This window comes from Mugil cephalus, chromosome 5 (genome assembly GCF_022458985.1).
Source record: "Mugil cephalus isolate CIBA_MC_2020 chromosome 5, CIBA_Mcephalus_1.1, whole genome shotgun sequence".
Classification (NCBI taxonomy): Eukaryota; Metazoa; Chordata; class Actinopteri; order Mugiliformes; family Mugilidae; genus Mugil; species Mugil cephalus.
This window is the reverse complement of record NC_061774.1, coordinates 482828-506027: the sequence shown is the minus strand read 5'-3', so window position 1 is coordinate 506027 and position 23200 is coordinate 482828. Positions and strand designations below refer to the sequence as shown.

Here is a 23200-nt window from a genome sequence, read left to right as displayed (position 1 = left end):
TCGAGAAGAACCTTCGATCTAAATGGCCCAACAGAAAGACTGTAAAATAGAAAGATGCTGGTGACAAGACAAAACAAGCTTTCTACTATCGCAGACATGGAGCCAGACCTCTTCCACCACTATGACCTGGGTGATACCAGCAGTTGTTTCGAAAGAGTGTGTGACTCCAAGGTCATACATCATCAACACAAAACAAGGAGCAGGAGGCAGATCTGTCTTCACAACCTGCCCAAGACACCCTACTTTCATCAGCTGAGAGTACAGGAGTGATTTCCCAGCCAGCAACTGTTATCACTTAAGAGACTGTTTCTTCTAGTTGGAAGGGTGTCACAAGCCTCACACACACCCCTGCACAGACATCAGGACAGTATTGAACTAGAGCTGGACGACAGGCAGACCAGTCAACAGGCTAGTCGTGTAGACAGACACTGATGTGTCAATCATATAGCCTTTGGAGAGATTGGGGAAACAGGAGGACTCAGAAAAGAGAGAGAGAGAAAGAATGAAATATGTATGTTAACTGAAAATCATCTTGTGATTGTGAAAGTGCCTTGATTAATTTTAATGTCATAATATTTGATTTAGTAATTTATGGTTAAGTAAATAGCATAACGAGTTTGATATCTATTATTATTATTACATTTAATGGCATCCTGTGTGGACTACCTTAGATAGAGGGAAATGTTTTCAGGGTAAATGTGTTTATTATAGAGAGCGAATTTACAACACGTGTTTGAATATGAAATCTTTTCTGGCTGTTACTGTATGTGTTTATTGCACTTTATGTAAGGGTTATGGTTGATAATAACTTAAAAGTGGGAGATATCATATAGTACATAGTTTATGTAGTGGAACTAATGTTGCCACAGCAACAGTAACATTGTAACGTAGAGCAGTTAATGTGTTGTTCCAGGGTTACGAAGACGCCTTTTCTTATGCCAGTTTGTTTAGATGTTTTTAAACCCCACATATTAAAAACTCAACTTTACGACAATATCAAACATGATTACAACCTTTTTGGATAATGCCTGAGTGTTATCATTCCAGTCCAGGTTCTTGTTTAGGTGAAGACCCAGGTACTTGTAAGAGTCTACTATCTCAATGACTGTTCCCTGGATGTTCACTACCAGCTCTTTGGTTTTTCCTCGCATTAATCCAGAGGTGGTTCTGCTGGCACCAGGCCACAATGTCAGTTTTTGGTACTTCCTTTCGTCTCCGTTGTTGATAAGACAGATGATGTCTGAGTCGTCCGAGAACTTCTGTAGGTGACAGTTGGTTGTGTGGTCCTTTCTCTTCATGAACTGTGGTCTGTTGGACAGGAAGTCCAGGAGCCAGACTGACAGCTGTTGGTGCACCCCTGCGTGGTCCAGCTTAAAATATATGCCTCTTTAATGTTAGCATAGTCGAGTGTCTTGCTTCCCCTGGTATGGCAGGTGATGCATTGGCTGAATGTTGGCGGTGTGGAGGTGGGAGAGGCATGGTTAAATGGTAATTAGGATGAGGGCTTGTGGATGCTGTGTTTGCAGCCTGCTTACAACTGAGTGGAGGGCGTTGCATGCCAAGTCAGCATTACCAGAGTGGGGGACGTACGCTGCTATCACGATCACATGCAAAAACTATGGTCTCATGCTAATGACTAACAGCTCAATGTCCCCACTACAAAGTTTTTCCTTGATAGTGATGTTCCCAGGGTTACACATCATTCACAAACACAAGTCCCCCACCTTTTCTCTTACCGCTCTCCCCCATGTCCTATCTGCTCTTATCATATGAAAACCAGCTAGTGCAGTGTTACAGTCTGGTGTTAGCTTCATTAGTCAGGTTCTTTGGTGGCGTGTTGTAGATGGATCTCACATTCCCGGTGATGATGGTAGGGAGGATCGGCTTGAAGCTCCTCTTATTGCGCATTTCCTTTACCCCCAAGCATCAGCCTTTTCTCCTTCTCTTCAGCTCCCAAGGACAGTCAGACCTGTAGCCAGTTAACCTTCCTGCGCTACTTAGAGCTAACAGCTGATTATGGGTGTGAACAATGGAGTGCCTGTTGAGTTTGTGGCAGCTGTTGTAATGAACCAGGTAAATATGTGCAGGAAAAACAGAAATAGCACTGCAGTTTTGGCGCACATTATGCTACCCGGTAGACAAAACATACACATAAAGACAACACGAAACACGTTAGGCATACGGAGCTGCTGCAACAAGCGGCCACCTACTGTGGTGCCATCTTGGAAAAAAAATAAATACATTTATGGTGTTTTTATGTACTGCACCCGTTGGCAAAGTAACTGACGGCATATTAAAGAAGTTGTCAGAATGGCTGCTTTTTTTTAAAAGATGACAACCAAGATTAGTATAAACAAATGGCAAATCACAGCTAAAAATGGCACAGGTCAGCATAGCTAATCTTGCAACATTATACAACATGTCCAGCATTCTTTACCCAATGAGATACAGCAGGACCTAATGATCTCTGATTACTGGATGTTGAACACTGTCATGTTTCTTTATTTCAGCCACATTTTCTGTCTTACCTGTGACCAATAGTTGCAGCTTAAATGAAACTGATAAAAAATGCAAATAATGACTCCATCAGTCTTTATATACTGTATTTAGTGAGAATAATCAGTTTGTTCATATGTTAATGCTCACATATTACAGACCTTAGCAGCACTGTCCCATATGCCATGGTACAGTTTGTGTGTGGCCAGACAGGCGTGCATCTCTGTCCCACAGAGCACGGTGAAATACCGTCTTAAATCATCATACACATGGCCATCCATATGCTGATGTGGGAAGTAGAGGAGAAGTGTTATTTAGTTTCACAACCACTTTCAACACTAGCTTTTATTAAGTGTACTGTATGCACTGCAAGAAAAACTACCCCTACATACTCTTTCAAGCCCCCACAAATAATGTTTGGATATGAACATTAGTAGGTAGAATGGGCAACCAGTGTGACATCATAAATAGACAGACAGTCTAAAATAAGAGGCTCAGAATAAAACTAAATGAAGAACCATTTTCGAGAGTCATCGCTTCTAAGGAAGCTGAGTTGTAATATCCCACTGGTTTATTGTTCACTCCAGATTTGTTTAAGTGAATTCACCATATTATGTTTACTTAGTTTGTTTTTGGCAGTGAGTTTGCATCCTTTTTTTAAGTTAGCCCATATTACTAGATTTTACAGTGCTTTAGTTAATCTTCCTCCATTTAGTGTGTGTTACCTTCATAATAGATGATAAGTCATTAGTGTAATAGTGTTTCTGATGAGCGTTCACAGCGGCTAATGTCAGTAGATACTCATTACGAGCTTCAGTCAAACGGTCGTCACACTCTTTCTGCCTGGCAGTGAGCTGCAAACATACACACAGTATTTGTTGGACTATCTCTGTAGGACATTCCATTGCCATAATATATCACCATTGTCCCTTAACCTAATTTTAACCATCACAGTTGACTGCAATTGTATTCCCAACTCTAAACCAAGCCAAGAGGCAGGCCAGACTCATAGGCACCAAAGTTAAGAACAGTTCATTACCTTAGCAGACATTTTTTGAAGTCCTGTTTTAAAATGGAAAATCCCATGTTCACTCTTTTTGGCTCTGAAAGGCAACAAGGTAAAAAAAATAAGAATATCCTTGATAAAACAAACTGAACAACTGTCATAGAATAAATGAGGGCATATACATTATTTTACTGTTGATAATACTTCCTTTCGTCTATTTAATAACACCAAACATTCACAATACTGTCATTTTGCCTTTCAAGGTGAAATGTACTTCTCTATGGTTTTTCATGTGTGGAAAACCAAGCATTCCTCTCCCTGACACAAACTGACCTGGTCTGTCCATCAATGGCTTTCTCTCTGGCAACATTGGCGATATGACTGAGTTGGTGGTAGCTCTTCTTGACCCTGTGCAGTTCCCGCACAGCATCCACCACTTCACCCTGTACCTGCTGGAGCTGTTCTAAGCCCTAACGCACGCACGCACGCACGCACGCACGCACGCACACACAAACACACACACACACACACACACACACAGTTTGGTTTTCTATTTGATGGACTTTATAATCTTCTGAGTGTTTGAGCCCTGTGTGTGTATACTGACTCACTCTCTTAGCTCGTATGTCCTTTGCATTGTGGAGACTTTTGGAGGCTTGTGTAATCAGATGATGGTATTCCTCTACAGCAGCAAGGCGAAATGTGGAAGTCTTAGCTGAAGCATCTACTACAGACCGCCATACAGCAAACGCACCCCTGCAAGCACAAACCCCAGTCCCAGACAATCACTGATTTAGCCTCCCTCATACAAGTACTATGAGTGAAAGTGATCAAGCAGATAAAACTTGTGTTCATTATTGGATCATTTGAGCAAGACAGTGAACCCTGTGTTGGAGTGTGTGTGTGTGTTGGTGTGAATGAATGGACAGATGTGTCATTGTGACTGTAAAATGTTTTAAGTATCAATCGGAAGAAAACCGCAATATAAAAGTTGAATATAAAAGACCATCTATGTTGTTTACAAGGTAGGGAGTTACTTTCTATTTAATGGTAGTAGTTTGTTAGACTCGAAGGCAGATCAACTTTCCAGCACATGTAGTTTTGCTTTGTAGTTTGTTCCAAATCTGCTGAAACTTACTTTTTCATTTCAGTAATAATTCCGGCAAAAAAACTTTGATTTAGATTTTGCCAAAAGCCTGCTGTTAGATACCCAATGTGGACCTGTTTGAAGTCTTATGGCTTAGTGTTTGGGGTTTATCTATGTGGAATGGAAGAAACTATCATACGCTACCACCTAAAGCCAAATTGTTTTATCTGCATAAATAATATTCACGATCTAGTGTCCTCTCTTAACCTTATTCTCTAAAGGGCCATGCATGGACCAGAGCCTATCTCAGCAATCACTGGGTAAAGAGGCAGGGTACATCCTTGGAGAGGTTGCCAGTGTATCATAGGCGAAATACAGAGAGACAAACTATTTTCACTCACACACAGACCTATGGGCATTTTAAAACCACTGATTAACCTAATATGATTGTCTTTAAACCGTGGGAGGGTGCTGTCAGTATACCCACATGACCACAGGGAGAGCAAACTGCAGAAAGAAAAGAAAAGAAAAGAAAAGAAAAGAAAAGAAAAGAAAAGAAAAGAAAAGAAAAGAAAAGAAAAGAAAGAAAGAAAAGCCCCTTTGATCTTCGTTAAAACCCAAAAACCTCCCGCCAGTGTAAATAATATGTAATCTTAATATCAACCATAAGTCTCTGCACATGTGCCCACAGATTTTGGCTGACACAGTTTCTGAACTTGCTGAAAATGTCATTAGTTTGGGCAGAGACACAGTTGTAGTTGTATAACATCACTGTTATCCGTTCATCCATCTATATAAAACAGCTGTGTATAGTGCAGCATTTGTGCATTACCCAGATGTGGTGTCATCTGTATTTCCTCTTTGCCAGTCTTTTTTTTGGTACTGGGTAGCTAACCTCTGAAGAGCCTGAAAAAGCACAGAATCCCACATTACAACACAAAGAAAGACAGAAAGGCATTGTGTTGGATTGGTTTTCTTGTCATTTCATTTTGACGTCTTTCTCTATAAACGTACATTAGATGTATACACGAATTTGAAAATTACCAAAAACAGAAAATACAGAGAAATCTCTAGTTTTAGTAACAGTGGCATAACAGCATGCAGTAACTGTAACACATACACAGTATAGTGAGGAGCAACACAATTCAAGAAACAACACAGCACTCGGGTATTAACATGGGACCCCAAATCAATAAATAATGGGCATTTTCAGTAAACGATAAAAGGTGCCAGTAACAGTGGACTAGAATAGACTATGTACACTCACCTGACCATACTCTTTCTCTATAGCTGCTCGTTGCTTACTGTAGGACCTGGAAGATATGTTGCATATAATTAATAATAATAATAATAATAAATATATATATTTTGCACTTTTGTATCGATCTGGCTTCGTTGGATCTTGTGGGAGGATTTGCAGTCTGGCTAGACACAAGGAATATTATACCTGATCTCCTCCAGCAGTTCAATGTCCTGGTGTTGTTTGGCCTGCAATTTGCTGAGCTGCTCTGAGAAGACCAGTTTCACCTGCTGGCTCTCCTTAACCTGCACAGTCAAAGAGGTTTAGGTACTGTCTGTCAGCTACCTCAAGTGGTTATAGAAGATGAGAATGAGAGGTATTTTGTTTATCTTTGTCCACTGAAACACGACCCAGTGTTCCATGCACTTTTTTCATTCGTTATACATTCATTATCAAAATCAGAGTCTTGTTAAGATCAATGTTAATATGCTGTCCAGTAGTTTCCATCATTGTAAATATATTAACTTAAGGCAAAGGGCTTAGGCACAGCAGATATTTACATGCTGTAAAGTTTATATTTAATGACAATATCAAATATTAACTACAAAAAAACTAGTGCTCTTACTAGCTAGCAGCGTGTGCCTAGCTAAATGACTCAGTATGCTGTGTTTAGTTTTAGTTATTTTAACAAATGTTTTAATATTCCAAATGAAAAAAGCAGAACAATAACTGCATTTGTAGATGTGTGGAAAGCAGTTAGCTAAAACACTGTACTCCTCTATTTTGGGGTTGGAGACGAGTCAAGATGTCATATCAGACATTTTGAGATGTTATAGGGAAAGGCACAGGGAAAGACAACACAATTAATTAATACCACAAAACTATCATTTAAGACTTTAGAACTTGGAATAGGTAGTAGTCAGTATGTCGATAATTTACATGGAGATGTTCGATAATTCGATAGTTTATATGGAGATGGTGTTTTACAATTTCTAAATAGAACAAGAATAGTGCTTTTGTTGATGTTGTTCATGGTTTATTAAATAATTTATATCATTTACGTTTTCATCATTGGCGTTGGTCATTATTTTAAAGGGTCCAAATTCGTAATATGCTTAGCTTTTATAATTTTCCTATAAACCTGTCTGTATTTTACAAAGAAGGTTTGTGTAAAAACTTGAAAATTCCTGTGATGTTGCTGAAATTGTGTTTTAAAAAGCTGGCCTGAAAGGAATTGTTCATCAGTAACACAACCAAAAAGAATAGCAGTTGCTATGCTAGTACATTACTGGTATTTAATTTCTATTAATGAAGTTCACTGTATCTAATCATGAACTGTAAAATTAGTTCTGAGTTGCAGGAACTATCCAATGCTCTATGCAAGTCAACTCAAATACGTACATTATTTCCAAAAAAAATAGAATAAAATGTCTATGAAAATGGATGATACTGTAATATTTTACTTTATGAGGTAGTGTATGTATCGCAAATGCCATGCATGCAACAGAACTCAAAGTAGCGGAGTGATGGACACACATAGTGTTGACACAATAAGTACTTTTAACATTACAAAAGCTCTCCTTACCTTTCTGGGTGGTGGCTGCATGTTTAGATAGTGATGATGTCCCTTGTCAGTTTGCTCCAGCTCTGGTGCAATTCTCTCTCTCTCTCTCTCTCTCTCTCTCTCTCTCTCTCTCTCTCTCTCTCTCTCTCCCTCGTGCATGCTGGGAGATTGTGGCGTGTGAGTGAGACGCTGAGCAAGTTCTGTTTTCAAACTTTTTTCAGTTTTTTTGTTATGTATTGTAGTTTAATTTGACTCAAATTATTTACTGTGTGAGGTTTTCAAGTTTTAGTTGGTGTTTTTTGGGGTCCGGCCGGAGTCTCAGACGCCATGGTAAATGGAGAGTTTTCCAGGCTCACGCGGAAGCATGGCATTAAAATCTCTGCCAGCTTCCCGTGCAGCGTGGAAGACATTGCACTGGTGGTGGGGGAGAAGGTCGGACACGGCAGCGTAAAGTCGGCCGCGAGGATGAACGGTGCCGTGGTCATCTTCCTGGACCAGGTGGACAAAGTGAACCGGGTCATCGAGACCGGCATCACGGTGAACGGTATGTATGTATCAGTGCTGCCGTTAACGCAGCCCGCGACCAAAGTGATACTATCAAACGTCCCTCCGTTCATAACCGATGAGTTTCCCAGTAGAGAACTGTCCAGACACGGGAAAGTGGTTTCCCCGATCAAGAAGATCCTGTCTGGATGCAAGTCTCAGTTACTGAAACATGTACTGTCTCACAGGAGACAGCTTTATATGATACTTAACAACCGGGACGAGGAGCTCAACCTCGTTTTCCGTGTCAAAGTAGATGATTATGACTACGTGATATTCGCAACCTCATCGGTTATGAAGTGCTTTGGTTGTTGTGAGGAGGGGCACACCATGAGGACCTGTCCGGGGCGGAGTGATCCGAGTCTGCCTGGCGGCGGCTGCTGGAGCCTCCAGATCCGCGGGTGAAGCGCCTGCAGCGGACGCAAGGCCGCGGCCGGCTCCACGCAGCTTGCCACGTCAGGGAGCTGCCTGTCTGGCCCGGTTCTAGGAGGGTCGGACAGTATTACACACAATGTAAGCGGTGAAGATGAGAAGAGTGAGGTGGTGGTAGGTGAGGTAGGGGAAAATAAAGGGAGTACTGAAGCGGGGAAGAAACTGGTGTGTGTGAGGAACAGATGGACAAGACAGGTGAATTTAGTGGGGCACAGGAGGTAAAAACAGGTGAGGAAGGGGAATTGCAGGCAGGTAAGGCAGATGAGGAGGTGAACAGGGTGGGTGAGAAAAGTGTCGGAAAGCATGAGCAGGTGGAGGAGGCTGAGATGGAAGAAGAAGGGGCATCAGCAAAGCCAAAACCTGCTCATAAGCATAGGAGGAAAACAAAGAACACCGTTAATGAAGCAAAAATAAGTAAAGTGGGGGTGGACAATGGGAGGAGGCAGGTGCAGACGGATGAAAGTGGGAGTGAGGAGGAGTGTGTGTCAGATAACAGTGATGTGTGTTCAACCTGAGTAGCACTCAACAGAGAGAGCTGTACACTGCAGAAAAGATTAAATGTTTCCTCCAACAGACAAAAAACCAACACGGTGTCAAAGTAGAAGAGTTTTTCCCTGATTTGTCATTGTTCTATACGTCTGCCAGACTCCATATGAGCCAAAGAGGGGAGTCTGGCATCACAGACCAGGAGTTTTTTTAGGCTAAAGAAACTTGTGCTGAAAGTGAAAAAACAAATGAACAGTGATGATTTAAAAAACTCCAATGTGTATTTTAACTAATTTATTGATTTTAAAAATTGCTCTCGTTCTTTCTTTTAACATGGATAGTTTTAGAATGGGCAGTTTAAATGTTAATGGAGCAAGAGAGGTGAAAAAAAGAGCACTCATTTATGAAACTACCAGAATGAAACGCATTGATGTCATGTTTCTACAGGAAACGCATAGTGACTCTGGTAATGAAGCAGACTGGAGGAGAGAGTGGGAAGGGGAAGCCATTTTAAGTCACAGCAGCACTCTGAGTGGAGGAGTGGGCTTCCTCTTCTCCAGGAGTTTCTCTCCAATCTCACTTGAGGTCGAGCACCTAATCGAGGAGAGGTTACTTTTAACTAAAGCTTGGTTTGAACATTTTACTGCTGTTTTATACGCTCCAACCAATGGTGCAGAGAGGAAGCTGTTTTTACAAAAAGTAAATTAAAAAGATTGTTTTAAATAGCTGTTCCTCTGAGGATTTCTTATTTATCATTCCTTGCTCTTTTGTCATGTTTTTATAAGGAACATTTTACTGAAAAGTGCATATTGGCATTTTAATTCAGTTTTAACACTTGATAAAAAGTTCAGGGAGGTTTTTATCTATTTTTGGCGTGTTTTTAGACAGAGGAAAGCTGATTTTAGTAGTCTTAGGCAGTGGTGGGACCATGGCAAGACTGAGATTAAACTTCTCTGTCAGCAGCACACCCTCAACGTTACCCGAGACATTACCAGATCTGTGAAAGACCTGGAGAGTGATATCGTGGAACTAGAGACAATGAATGAGTCCACAGGAGAAAGAGGATATATTGAAATTCTCAAACAGAAAAAAAATGGCTTTAGCCGACCTGCTGGACAGTAAAGTACAAGGTGCACTGGCCAGGTCCCGATTCCAGAACATCACTGAAATGGATGCTCCCTCTAGCTACTTCTTTAGTCTAGAAATGAAAAACGGACAGAGGAAGGTAATCCACTCGTTGCTAGCAGACACAGGGCAGGAGCTCACTGAACCAAGCCAGATAAGAAGGCGAGCGGTAGAGTTTTACTCCTCTCTCTACACTTCCAAGTATGAGGAGGAAGCCACATTGTCTGAGGAGTTCTGTAATGGACTGCCTCAGGTCTCTGGAGACACCAACTCCCACCTTGAAGAGCCGCTGCAGATGCAGGAGCTTCAGGCCGCCCTGCAAAGCATGTTGGGACGGAGAGCCCCTGGCATAGACGGCCTAACTGTGGAGTTTTTTAAAGCTTTCTGGGACATCCTCAAAACAGACATCTTAGAGGTGTTTAATGAAAGTCTGGCCTCTGGTTCCATGCCAGTGTCCAGCCGCAGGGCTGTCCTCACGCTCCTGCCCAAGAAGAGAAACCTATAGGACATTCAAAACTGGCGCCCTGTGTCTCTGCTATGTGTGGATTACAAAATTCTGTCCAAGGCCTTGGCCAACAGGCTGAGAGGGGCTATGGAGCAGGTAATCCATCGGGATCAGACCTATTGTGTACCCGGCAGGTCCATGGTAGACAATGTCTACCTAATTCGAGATGTTTTGGCGCTCTCCAGGTCATTGGATATAGACACTGGTCTGATTTCCCTAGACCAGGAAAAGGCTTTTGACCGCGTTGAACACGGCTTCCTCTGGAGGGTGTTGGAGAAGTTCGTGTTCAGCTTAGGGTTCATAGCTAAGATCAAGGTGTTGTACAGTGAGGTTGAGAGTGTGCTGAAGTTAAATGGTGATCTGTGTGCTCCTTTTAGAGTGTGTAGAGGGGTCCGACAAGAGTGCGCTCTGTAGGGGATGTTCTATGCACTCTCCCTAGAACCCCTCCTGAGCAAAATACACTCCTGCATGCAAGGACTGGTTTTACCTGGTTTTAAGGGAAACATTGTTTTATCAGCTTATGCAGATGATGTGGTGGTTTTTATTAGAAGCCAGAGGGATGCAGACAGGCTAACAAACATTGTTAATAAGTTTAATATTGTGTCGGCAGCGAGGGTAAACTGGATGAAAAGTGAAGCCCTTGCTGTCGGCAAGTGGCATGGTGGTCTACCGGTTCTTCCCCAAAAACTAGTGTGGAAAAGAGATGGTTTTAAATACCTGTGAGTTTTTCTGGGGAATGAAAACATGGTCCAGAAGAACTGAGAGAACGTTACAGAAAAGATTGAGGGAAAACTTGAAAAATAGAAATGGCTGCTCCCTCAAATGTCTTTTAGAGGTAGGGTCCTTGTTTTAAACAACCTTGTGGCATCCCAACTCTGGCACCGATTAACATGTATAGATCCCCCATTAGACTACAAAAACTACAACGAAAAATAGTAGATTAATTTGGGACGGTCTCCATTGGGTGCCACAGGGGGTGTTTTTTTTAACCAGAGAGGAGGGGGACAGGGCCTCATTCACCTGGCCAGCCGAACTGCTACATTTAGATTGCAATTTATACAAAGGTATTTAACAGGTCCGGCAGATCTAGTTTGGAGCGATGTAGCCAGCTGCATTCTCAGACGTGCAAATAACTTGGGACTGGATGCTGCTCTGTTTTTAACGGATTTAAAATTTTTAAAGTTAAGTGGTTTGCCTCCGTTTTATCAGGGTGTTTTCAAATCCTGGGTCCTTTTTTTATCAAAAAAGGTGCCAAAAGTCTGACTCTCTGCACTGGTTGTTGAAGGAGCCACTGATACACGGAGCCAGGCTGGACATCAGCAGCAGCAGCGTCACACCCAGCCTGACCAAGACCAGGAACCTGTGCCTGCAGCAGCTGGTGGATGCGGTGGGACCGGCGCTGAGCAATGTTGTGGCCCTGGGCTCTCTGCTGGGACTGCGCTCGGTCCGGGTTGCTAAAACGTTTTTGGAGCTCTGGAGGCAAAGGCTTTCTGGAAGGGAAAGGAGCCTCCTGATGGACTATAACCAGGGAAAGGCTGTCCCGGACTCCACAGACCCTTTTCCAGAAATCTATCTAACCCCAGGACTAGGAGACTTGACCGCCCCCTTGCTTACCGTCATCAACGAAAGTAAACTGACATTACACCGAGCTAACTCAAAAACTTTTTACTCCAATTGTGTCACGGGTATCAACAGAAATGGACTGAGCAACAGACTGGCCACAGCGTGGAGTAAAAGACTAGCTGGGGAAACTGGACCCGGCCCACAGTGGAATGTTTTATACAAACCTCCCCTTAAAAATCGGACTGCCGGACTGGCCAGAGAGAGAGAAACGGGCGAACTCTGGTTATATTCTTAAGATGATAAAATCCTATTTTGGTGGCATTTCTAATATGTGGAAAAAAGAGTTGAATAGGACGCCCAGATTTTTGACACATTGTAATGGTTTAAAATGTTTTAGTTTTGGTAAAAGTTTCTCTCTCTTGCCTTCAGGATCAATGATTAAAACCTCTTGTAAAATACTTACTTGGTGTGGTGAAGTGACTGGTTCGTGGTGAGGGGGGATCATCGCGATGGGTTGTTGGTCAGAACAAGGCACAAATACAGAGGATCCAGTTCATTCTCATTTATTGTTTAAGCTGATTGTGTTCTGATGGAAAGGAGAAAATGAAAGAACAGCAAAATATTAAGCCACACAACTCCAACATAAGGATTAATTAACACTTGAACCAAGATACTTAATTTGAACAAATCCAACTCAAACTTGAGGGTAGAAATTAGCATCTATATTATTGATTTAACTACTAAATCTACTAAGACTGTGTGGATCAGAAAAATGAATAACTCACATCAAATACCCAGCTCAGCAATCATGGATTAGTGAGGCTGAAGCCAGCCAGCTCCTTTGTTCTCAGGCAGGGAGAAAAGGCCTCACACAGGTGAGCTGGCTCAATAGACTCCAGGGCTCTGCCCTCCAGTGAGGTGAGGTGGAAGGAGGTGGGAATTTTTGCACCTCTGTTTTGTCCTGATTGAGCTGTAAGAAGTTCCCTGCCATCCATGACAATATATCTAAAATACAGTCTAAAAGGACATCAATTGGGCTTGTGTCATCAGGAGAAACAATGATACAGAGCTCTGTATCATCAGAAAATTGATGCCGTGCCTCCTGATGATGTTCCCAAGAAGAAGCATATAAAGATTAAAAAGTAGTGGGCCTAAAATTGAACCTTGGGGAACCCCACTCTTGATTTTATGGGTTCTTGAGGAACATGTATCCAAACTTACAAAGAAACACAGGTCTGAGAGACCAGTACCAGAGAGGCCCACCAGGTTTCTGAGTTTGTTTAACAAAATATGGTGATCTACTGTGTCAAAAGCAGCGCTTAGATCCAGTAGCACCAGGACTGAAAGTTTCTGTGAGTCCATATTACACCTGAGATCATTAACCATCTTCAAAAGGGCTGTCTCAGTACTGTGATTCATCCTAAAACCAGGCTGACATCGTTCTAAAATATTCTTTCTGTTTAAAAAGCCGTTCAAAGTTCAAACTCAAAAAATCCATAAAATATTTTTAAAAGCGATGTGGGAATAGGATCTAAAAGGCAGGTTGTTGCGGTTAACTCGGGAGAAAATTCGACCAAGCATTTCAGCATCAACCAGGACAAAATGCTGGGGCCTCAAGTATCAAAGTTGCGGACGCCCAGAAACGTGGCGTACGCCCACATTCACGTCAACGTTCAGATGTATCAAAAGTGAAATGACCATGGAAATGTGCCCTCCGCCAACATCATGGTGGCGTACACCGGTTGCTGCAGCTATTGTTCCTTTGGCGACATTAAGAGGCAATGCTAAGAAACTGTCAGTAATGTGAAATCAAGTAGTTCTCAGAGCAATGTGCACATCAGCGCGCCTGTTCCACCTAGCCCGGGGACCCCGGTGGGTTCGGGCAGCCAGGATCTGGAGGCCCTCAGCGCGGCTGGGGCTGCTTCCAATTCTGGGAATGGGGAATCTCCCGAGTCATGCGGGATCCCGCTTCCCTAAAGCCTCTGGACCGCGGCACTTGTCCTCATTCCCCACAGCAGTGCCCCGACGGCGTCAGCTTCCGGCTTCGTCCTGTGTCCCCTGCACCTCCAGGGAGCCAGAGGCCCACACTCAGGAGCAGCGGACCCCCTCCGTGCTGGTGGTCGGGATCTCCATGGTCCGTCAGGTGGCAGTCCATCACGGCCGGACCTTCTGTCATCCTGGTGCCCATGTTAAGGAGGTAGCATCATCCGCTCTACAGCTGACTATACAACCAGCTCAGCCTCAATGGTGGACCTCAGGAGCCAGCAGTCGGAGATCCTCAAACAAGACTTCATTGAATTGACTGACCAGCTGCTGGATACAGGGAAGCAGCTGATTATCTCAGATCCCCCACCTCGTTACGGTGAAGTCACCACCAACCGGGTACATCAGCTCCACACCTGGCTGAAGGCCTATTGCCTGATTAAAAGTATACCCTTGGACAATTTTACTGTGTTTTAAACAGGCCCAGCCTTTTTAAACGGGACGGCCTCCACCGAAACCAGGAGGGTTCAAGGCTTTTATCTATTAACGCTGACCTGACCATCCACTCCACCTCCTGACTCACCTACACTGACACACCTTCCCCCATTGCACCCACACACACACTATATACAACCCCTCCTCACTGCCCCCAGAAGCACCGGACAATATCCACACAATCCCAGCAATTATTACACACAGACGAACTAGACCCAGGACTGTTTTTAGACCAAATAGTGTTTTTAATATTCTGCTAAAACAACATAATGAGCGCTCATTCAACACAGGCATTAAAATGGCTGTGCTGAATGTGCGCTCTCTAGGAAAGAAATCATTTATCATTCATGATGTAATTTTAAACAATAACCTGGACTGCCTTCTTACAGAGACATGGCTTGGCACCGATGCACTTGCTGTTCTCACTGAGGCTTCCCCACCAAATTTTAACTTTTTATTTTCCACCAGGGGGGACAAAAGAGGAGGAGGGACTGCATCAATTATAAAAAAATAACATGTTCTCAAATGAAACTCTTTTTAACAGTTACATATCACTTGAGTATCATGCCTTTGTTTTTAGCAGCCCGCCTATCCTCTGTGTCACAATCTACAGACCAACATGTCATTCCCCCTCTTTTATCAGAGACTTCTCAGATCTGTTCTCATTTACCCACACATCATATAACAGAATTTTAATAACTGGTGATTTTAATCTACAGCTTGAAGTCCCCTTGGACTCTATGTCCAGAGAACTTTTAAACATTTTACAGTGCTTTGATTTTACTCAACATGTCACACAGTCGACCAACGGCACGGGGCATACCCTGGACCTGCTCATATCCTATGGCCTGTCCATGGGTGTGTCCTCTGTCATGGATCTTGCTGTGTCGGACCATTTCTGTGTGTTTTTTAACATCACCAGTTTTAACCAGCGGGAGGACCATGTGAGAACAGTGAGGAAACGCTAACTTTATTACTAAAGTGGCTGCAAATTTTATCCAGGTTCTACAGAGCACTCCTGCAGAGATTTTACCAGTGTTCCGTGATTTTATTATTAATGATTTTAACAGCAAACTGAAGTCAGCGCTGGACTCAGTGGCTCCACTTGTTATTAAAACAATTAAATCGAAACCTCCACCCCCGTGGAGAAATGAAGAAATTAAAAATTTATAAAAAGAAACTGCAGGAGTGCTGAAAGGAGATGGAGAAAATCAAAGCATTTCATTTTTCAATATTACAGTATCTCCTCAAAACTTACAATAACTCAGTCAAACAGGCAAGAATTTCCCATTTCCACATCTAATTACAGAACATAGAAACAACCCCAAATTCCTCCCCTCCATATGAGCTGGGTTCTGATCAAGGTTTCTTCCTGTTAAAGGGAGTTTTTCCTTGTCACCGTCGCCCTCAGGCTTGCTCTGGAGGTTACAGGCTGGTTTTTGTGAAGCGTCTTGAGTCGATTTGTATTGTTATTGGTGCTATATAAATAAAATTGAATTGAATTGAACTTCAGAAGTCAATGACATTAGGGTGGGTCTTTTACCTCAACAGATTTTAACCATTGACGCACCTGGATCATTGATTTTAAGTGAGGAAACCCTGGAGACTTTTGCCCTGGTTGATGCGTCGACACTTGGTCAAACTTTCTCCCAAGTAAAGCCCACAACCTACCTTTTAGACGCATTTCCCACACTGTTTTTTAAAACATTTCATGGATTCTTTGAGGAACAGCTGTTATGTATGGTGAATTGCTCCCTTCAGACAGGTGTCTTCCGTGCCTCCTTTAAGGCGGTGTTGGTGAGGCCCTTTTTGAAGAAGAGCAATTTGGACCCAAACGATTTTAATAACTATCGGCCAGTATCCAACTTACAATTTTTAAGCACAATTTTTGAAAAAAATAGTTTTTATTCAAGTAAACGGTTTCTTGAGTAAGAACAACATCTTAGAGAAACATCAGTCTGGCTTTTACGATGAACCACAGTACAGAGACAGCCCTTTTAAAGATTGTAAGTGACATCAGGTGTAATTTAGATAACCATAAACTCGCAGTCTTGGTTCTGCTGGATCTAACTGCCGTCTTCGATACAGTAGACCATCGTATTTTAATTAACAGACTGATTCACTTGGTCAGCCTCTCTGGTACTGTTCTTAACTAGTTCATCTCATACCTCTCTGATAGAAGCTTCTTTGTGAGTTTGGATACCTGTTCCTCAGAAACCCATGGGATTGAGTGTGGGGTTCCCCGGGGGTCAATTTTAGATCCAACTCTTTTTAACCTCTGCATGCTTCCCCTGGGGGACGTCATCAGGAGACATGGCATCAACTTTCATAGTTATGCTGACGATACACAGCTGTACATCGCTACGTCTCCTGATAACTCAGGGCCTATTGATGCCCTTTTAAACTGTATTTTAGATATTAAGTCATGGATGACAGAGAACTTCCTACAGCTCAACCAGGACAAAACAGAGGTTTCAGTCATTGGTCGTGAACACCAGAGAGAGAAACTTTTACCAAAATTACAGGATTTTAAGATATCACAATCTGCAAAAAATCTGGGTGTGATTTTTGACTCTGAGCTAAATTTTAATCCACATATCAAAAATATTACAAAGATTACCATCTCAAGAATATAGAGACAGAGTCCGCCTGTTTCTCTCTCAGGCTAGCAGGGAGGTGCTGATGCATGTTTTTTATCTAATGTTGTCTGGATTGTTGTAATGCTCTGCTCTCTGGTCTTCCTAAAAAGAGCAATTACAATCTACGACTGTTACAAAATTCAACTGCTCGTGTGCTGACGAGGACTAGAGGGCGAGAGCACATTACACCAGTTTTAAAATCTTCAGGATCGATTTTAAGGTTCTTTTAGTAGTTTTTAAATGTCTTAATGGTCTTGGACCTTCTTATTTGTCTGACCTACTTTTACAGTATCACCCCTTGACAATAAAACAAAAAATTATTGTTTTAGTCTTTTAGTGTTTCCTCATGGAGGGGCAGTCCATTGGGTCCCTTCGGCCTGGGTAGTTGAGAATGCGAAGATCTGGCAAACGACAACAACCGGCTCATGAATTGTTTTCGTTTACCGAGGCCAGTGTTACTCGAGCTGTACGCAGAGCTACAGCCGGCCCTAGAACGCAACACAGCGCGGAGCCAGGGGTTGTCTGTGCCCACACAGGTGGTCACCACTCTGGGGTTCCTGGCAACAGGAGGTTTCCAGTGGGAACTGGCTGACCAATCAGGAGTGTGTCAGTCAACCCTGAGCCGAGTCATGCCAGCAGTGTGGGACGGGATAATCAGAATGTCATCCAGGTACATCAAATTCCAATACAATGTGTTGAACAGACCAACATTAGAGTGCAATTTACAGCAAGAGACTGCAATTCCCTAATGTAATCAGAGCTATTGACATCACAAGAAACATTTTAATTCCATAAATGTTCAAATAATATGTGATGTGCAAATGCTGACCAACAGCATGGTTGGGAACAGGCTAGTGTCATGGTTATAATGGTGTGTCATGGTTATAATGATTATGGTTAGACTATCACATTGAACATGAGAAAAGGTTACGGTTAACTGACAATAATTCATGATTTTCTGTTTTAAAAATGTAGTTCATTATGCTAACATAGCAATACCTTAGAAAGGGTGAGTTAAAAAGAATAATAATGCATACATTTTATGTGTTTGGAGTTAAAAATGTAAAAAAATGTTGAAATGATCACCTAGTCTGTGTTCGGCTGCTTTTGCCTCCCGGGTCTGTGGTGGATGTGTGCTGCGCGGTGGTTGATTGTTAATGCCTTTTTGTTTTCCAGTGCAAATAATAAAATTAAAAAAAAGTATGCCCGACTAAAAGAGAACACACTCCGTGTCGTGCTCATGTGGTTTTTTCCACACTGTTTTCTTTAACATTTTCCGGGCGTAACACTAGATGCGCGATGGGTGGCTTCTCGGTGAGTAAATAATTTATCCGTTAATAAAGTTGTTTTGTCCTAAATATTCGTTTCCTACTAAAGCACTTATACTAAATATACTAAAGCACTCTATTTCACACACTGTTAAAAAAAAAGTAATATAATAGAATTTTACTGTTTATTTTACATTTTTTATAGGCAGAAATGATGGGACATGCAACTATGCTTCAAAATCATTCCTCCCCTCTGCCAAGATCAGAAGTTACACACAAGAAAACACCAGCAAACAAGCCTAACTAGCAACAGTAGGCAGTGAGCAGTTGGCAGCACATCACTGGGGTTTTCAAGTGGGCACCCCCCCCCCCCCAATGCAGCCACCACGCCACCATGTGCCTTTCAACCAACAGATAAGATTAATCTAACTACAACTGCTACCCATTGTCAGTACATGGCTAGCCTTACCTTTAGCATGCTCCCCAGCTAGCGTGCTTCCTCTATAGCCACAACCACTGGCTCACTCGCTCCACTGCCAGGGACATATTCTTTACGGCAACCCACTGTTCTTTTCCGCGAATGCCCAACTCACACAGGAGAGCAATGGCGGATCTCCACGACACCTTTCTTTTCTCAGCCTGCGACACTGCCTTTGTGCATCTTGTTACTTCCTCTTGCCTATGAATTTCCTCCACTACCATCTTCCTCTTTTCCGGATGCCTTGCTCCACAGAGGTTTCCCTGCACACGGTCCCAGGCCTCCACGCCCTTGCTGCACATGCCCCATGATATCCCTAAGCCTGAGGGCAGCCTGTGACTCCAAAGTGCGACTTAACATGGACACAGTCAGGACAAATAAACTTAAAGCACCTCTCTAAACGCATCCAGAAGCATGGACGATCAAGAGTTAATATGGAAAACTGCGTCAAGCTAGCTGTGCTAGGAAAGATTAGTATAGCGACGCAGCTGAATGACGGACACAGCGTTGCGGTAAGACAACACAATTGAAGAGGTCAATAACAACACCAGGGTCATTGAGAAACTTGCCACTCAGAAAGACAGATGAGCAAAGTTCTTCAACAAATAAGAACTATCCATCCACTCACCTTAGAAGCACAAGCATACCTGTCTTCCTCTCTCTCACACACTCACTCACTGACTACCTGTTAATTTGTATAGATTCAGCTGTTCATAGCCTGGCTGTAAAGTTCTCTCAAGAACTAATGTATTGTGTTTGATGCTCTTGATAAAGCAGGACTGGAGTCTCATACATTTGTAAATATACATTAATACACAGGACGAGATGTTACGATCCCTTGTGCCATGATCTGGGGCAAAACTCCTTTAGAAGCCCAGTCCAACTGGAGAACTGACCAGCAGACCAGTGGTCAGCTACTTACTAGTCTAGCCACCAGCAGTACATAAGAAATGATGGGAATGTGACCACACTCCAACCAAAAATTTCTTCCTTCTCCCTACATCAGAAATAAGATGTAACCAGACACCAGCTGCATAGCCTAGTCCACAGCAGGAGGTAATGAGAGGTGGTGGGACATGCGACTACACTTCAACCAACACTGCTCCCTTCTGCTAGGATCAGAAATAAAACACTATCAGAAACTAGCTAATTAGCTTTGCCACGGAAGTACACCACTGGAAACACCAGCTAATTAGCCTAGCCACCAGCAGTAGGTAAGAAATGATGGGAATGTGACCACACTCCAACCAAACATTTCTTCCTTCTGCCTATATCAGAAATAAGATACAACCAGACACCAGCTACCTAGCCACCAGCTACGTAGCCTAGTAAATAGTTAATTTACTTTATCTGTTGAACTGGTGATTTTGAAAAGGAGATTTAATCATTATTGTGATATATATATCCAATGTAACTCACAAAGTCTTGAATTATTTCACAGCATGTCTGAACAAAACACGTGTAATCAGGAGACATTTTACTACTGCAGCGTCTGCCTACACAATAGTGGTGGGAGAGGAAAAATTTTAATATGATACTGTTCTTGAACAAAAACCTGCAACCAAAACCTTTGTTTTGCACAGACTAACTAAAGGATTTGGGGGTTGTTAAGTTGTTTACATATTATTTATATTTTCACCAGTTGTTGTTTTTGTTGTTGAGAATTTTAATTTAATTTTTGTATTATAGTTTCTCAACAGTACTTCTGGTTTGCGTGCACTTTTTATTTAAGATTTTTCTGAAAGATAATTGATAATAAAGGATTTTCTATTATCTACTGTCTTGGGTTTAAACTATTTAATAATAAAAAAGGAAACCTCACAAAAAACACTAAGCGATTTAGCAATTCGGTGACGCATCCAGTACAACCTTATTTAAGTATCGGTATCGGCAATACTGGCCCGTATTTACTTGGTATCGGATTGATACCAAAATATGCAGTATCGCACACCACTACACACAAACACACAAAAGAAAAAAAGAAAGACAGACAAAAACGTGAACGCATGTCAACATGTCATTGGAGTATGTGCTGTGAAAAGCGTGGTTCCCATTTGGGTTGGTCGACAGAAACAGAAGAAGACATGCCATTGGCTGTTCGGACTCTGAACATCTGTCAGTTCAGAAAGAAGTAAGATGCTGTTGGCTGCAATTGAGAGAAACGCAAGAAAATGAGGAGGCCAGTAATGCGTTCTCTGCATTCCTCCCAGCCAGCTCCTGCCTTGCACAGGCTATGGCGTTGAGTATTTGAGTAGCTCTAGGTGCTCCACCATCTTGCTCATCACAGATGCAATGTTTTATCAACAGCTCGCTCCCGCTTGAAGTGGTAGGCGGGGCCTTCTGCAATGTCATTTCGCCTAGGCAAAACTTTAATTCAAGATATCTGTAATTACATTCTGAGTAGATGGAATGAAAGTTACAGATATCTCCAATTTCAGATATCTATAATCAAACTTCAGTTCAAGATATCTAAAACTTGATAATCGATATCTACATTTAAATTGTAAAGCTAAGTAGCATTAGCTTTATTTACCACCATGCCTCTGAGTTTGCTCAGTCGGCAAAAGGAACCGAATCCGCTAGCATGTCGATTGACATGTTAGCTAACTATCAAGCTCACAAAAGCATGGCTGGCAGTGTTGGCGTTTTCTCGTGGTGTCTGCCAGTGTTAGTAGTCAGCCAGACCAGCCACTTTTTTTTACACTAATGTTATCTTACCACTTAACAGTGAGTCATTACGTTAGCTTTTGTGAACTAACTGACACAGGCGGAGAGAAAGAGGAACAACATTTGTTTAGAGCTGCAACAATGAACAAAAATCGTTTATTAACCGTCTTCTACATTTTCAGTGTGACTTGAAATGGCATGATCCATTTGATGCAGGTGATCAAAAAGAACACAGTAATTATCAAACCAAGGCCAAACAGTACACATTCACAAATGACATGTCCCTGTGCGCCTAATTTGCTCTTTAGCCAGTCTACTAGTCCACCAGAAACAGGATTATGTATTGTCTGCAATCTTTCTCAAATGTTCAGTTAATTCTTGCATGGTTACAATGTGATCAGGGATGAAAATACAGCACTATGTTCCAATAACTGCACAGGTACCTCCTTGAGATGCTAATAGGAAATCCAGCGCAGCTTGATTTTGCAATGTCATCATTCTCACAGCAGACTTCATGGTCATAACCTGCTGCAGTAGAATTTGCAAAATCTTCCACAGCATGAGAAAGGTCTCTTATTTGGTCTAGCGCTGCCATGATTCCATAACTTGGAATAAGGGCACAAAAAACGTGTCCATGGTGTTTGTGAGTGTGTGTATGATTGTAGATCCCTTTTGACGATGTGGACCTCAGGTGGAAGGTGAGGACTCTCATAGCCAGTACCACATAGCCCACACCACAAGCACCGGACCAAGACTCAGGCAGATATTCATATGCTTTCACTCCACAGATCCAGTACAATCCTTTTGGCAAGGGAATGGAGCGGTTGTTCCACATTTTAGCAAAAAGGCTATAAAAGTCAACAGAATCAGGTGTGTCAACAGAGTTTGGTGTGGCAGTTATATTTTTGAACCTTATGACTGGACTTTCTGACAGTTGATATTTAAGGTCGCAGTCAGATGATCCTATGTAGGTGGTTCCTGTACCTCTAAGACACCAATTAAACTTCTTGTAGCAACTGGCATGTGTCGCAAGAGGTTGTGGCCAAAGCCATCAGTGGAAGCCCTTCTCTGGTACTGTGTGGTATGAAACCACACACATAGCAGTTCCTAGGTGTTGGGCTGTTGTCGGCCACCAGTTTTGCAAGTTGAAGGTAGGTGTTAGATAGTGGATGTGAATTTGGCCTCTCGCTGTCAAGTGACAGGTCCTACCTGTGGAGCCAACGACTGCTTCTGTTGGCTCCAATGTCAGAAATGCTCCCTTGTTCCATCGGTGTTGCTCCTAGTCCTGTGTCTTCTTCTGGGCCTCCAGGGCCTGCGTAGTTCTCCTGTGCAGGGGGGTCCATCTTGCCACTTATGTTTCCCCGGTGATGAGGACGAGGACCCATGTGAAGATGAGGCTTTCTGCTGGCCTGTGGCGCATGATGGAGGAGGTACTTTCTTACAATGGGAGGCATAGATCCAAACCAAACTGAGTGGCCTTCACACTTGACTGCTTTGTTGGTGATGAGCAGGACGTGTTGTGGTTTGGACCAACGGGTTGTCAAAGCGTTCTTGCGATGAACCTCCCTGATGCTGACCCAGTCCCCTGGCTGGATGTTATGGCACAGTGTGTCTCTAGGAAAG

At 42.6% G+C, this 23200-nt stretch overlaps 1 protein-coding gene across 1 annotated transcript in view; it reads right to left on the bottom strand.

The window, feature by feature from the left end:
- Positions 1-7435, bottom strand: part of LOC125007621 (F-BAR and double SH3 domains protein 1-like) — a 63222-nt gene extending 55787 nt beyond the window's left edge. Inside the window, exons 1-9 of the mRNA XM_047584338.1 lie at positions 7415-7435; positions 6037-6134; positions 5857-5902; positions 5422-5495; positions 4114-4258; positions 3836-3972; positions 3536-3599; positions 3222-3350; positions 2658-2780 (exon numbers count right to left, since the gene is read on the bottom strand). Coding sequence (XP_047440294.1) covers positions 2658-2780; positions 3222-3350; positions 3536-3599; positions 3836-3972; positions 4114-4258; positions 5422-5495; positions 5857-5902; positions 6037-6134; positions 7415-7435 — 837 coding nt within the window. The remainder of the gene's footprint in view (positions 1-2657; positions 2781-3221; positions 3351-3535; positions 3600-3835; positions 3973-4113; positions 4259-5421; positions 5496-5856; positions 5903-6036; positions 6135-7414) is intronic.
- Between the last annotated feature and the right edge of the window lie 15765 nt (positions 7436-23200).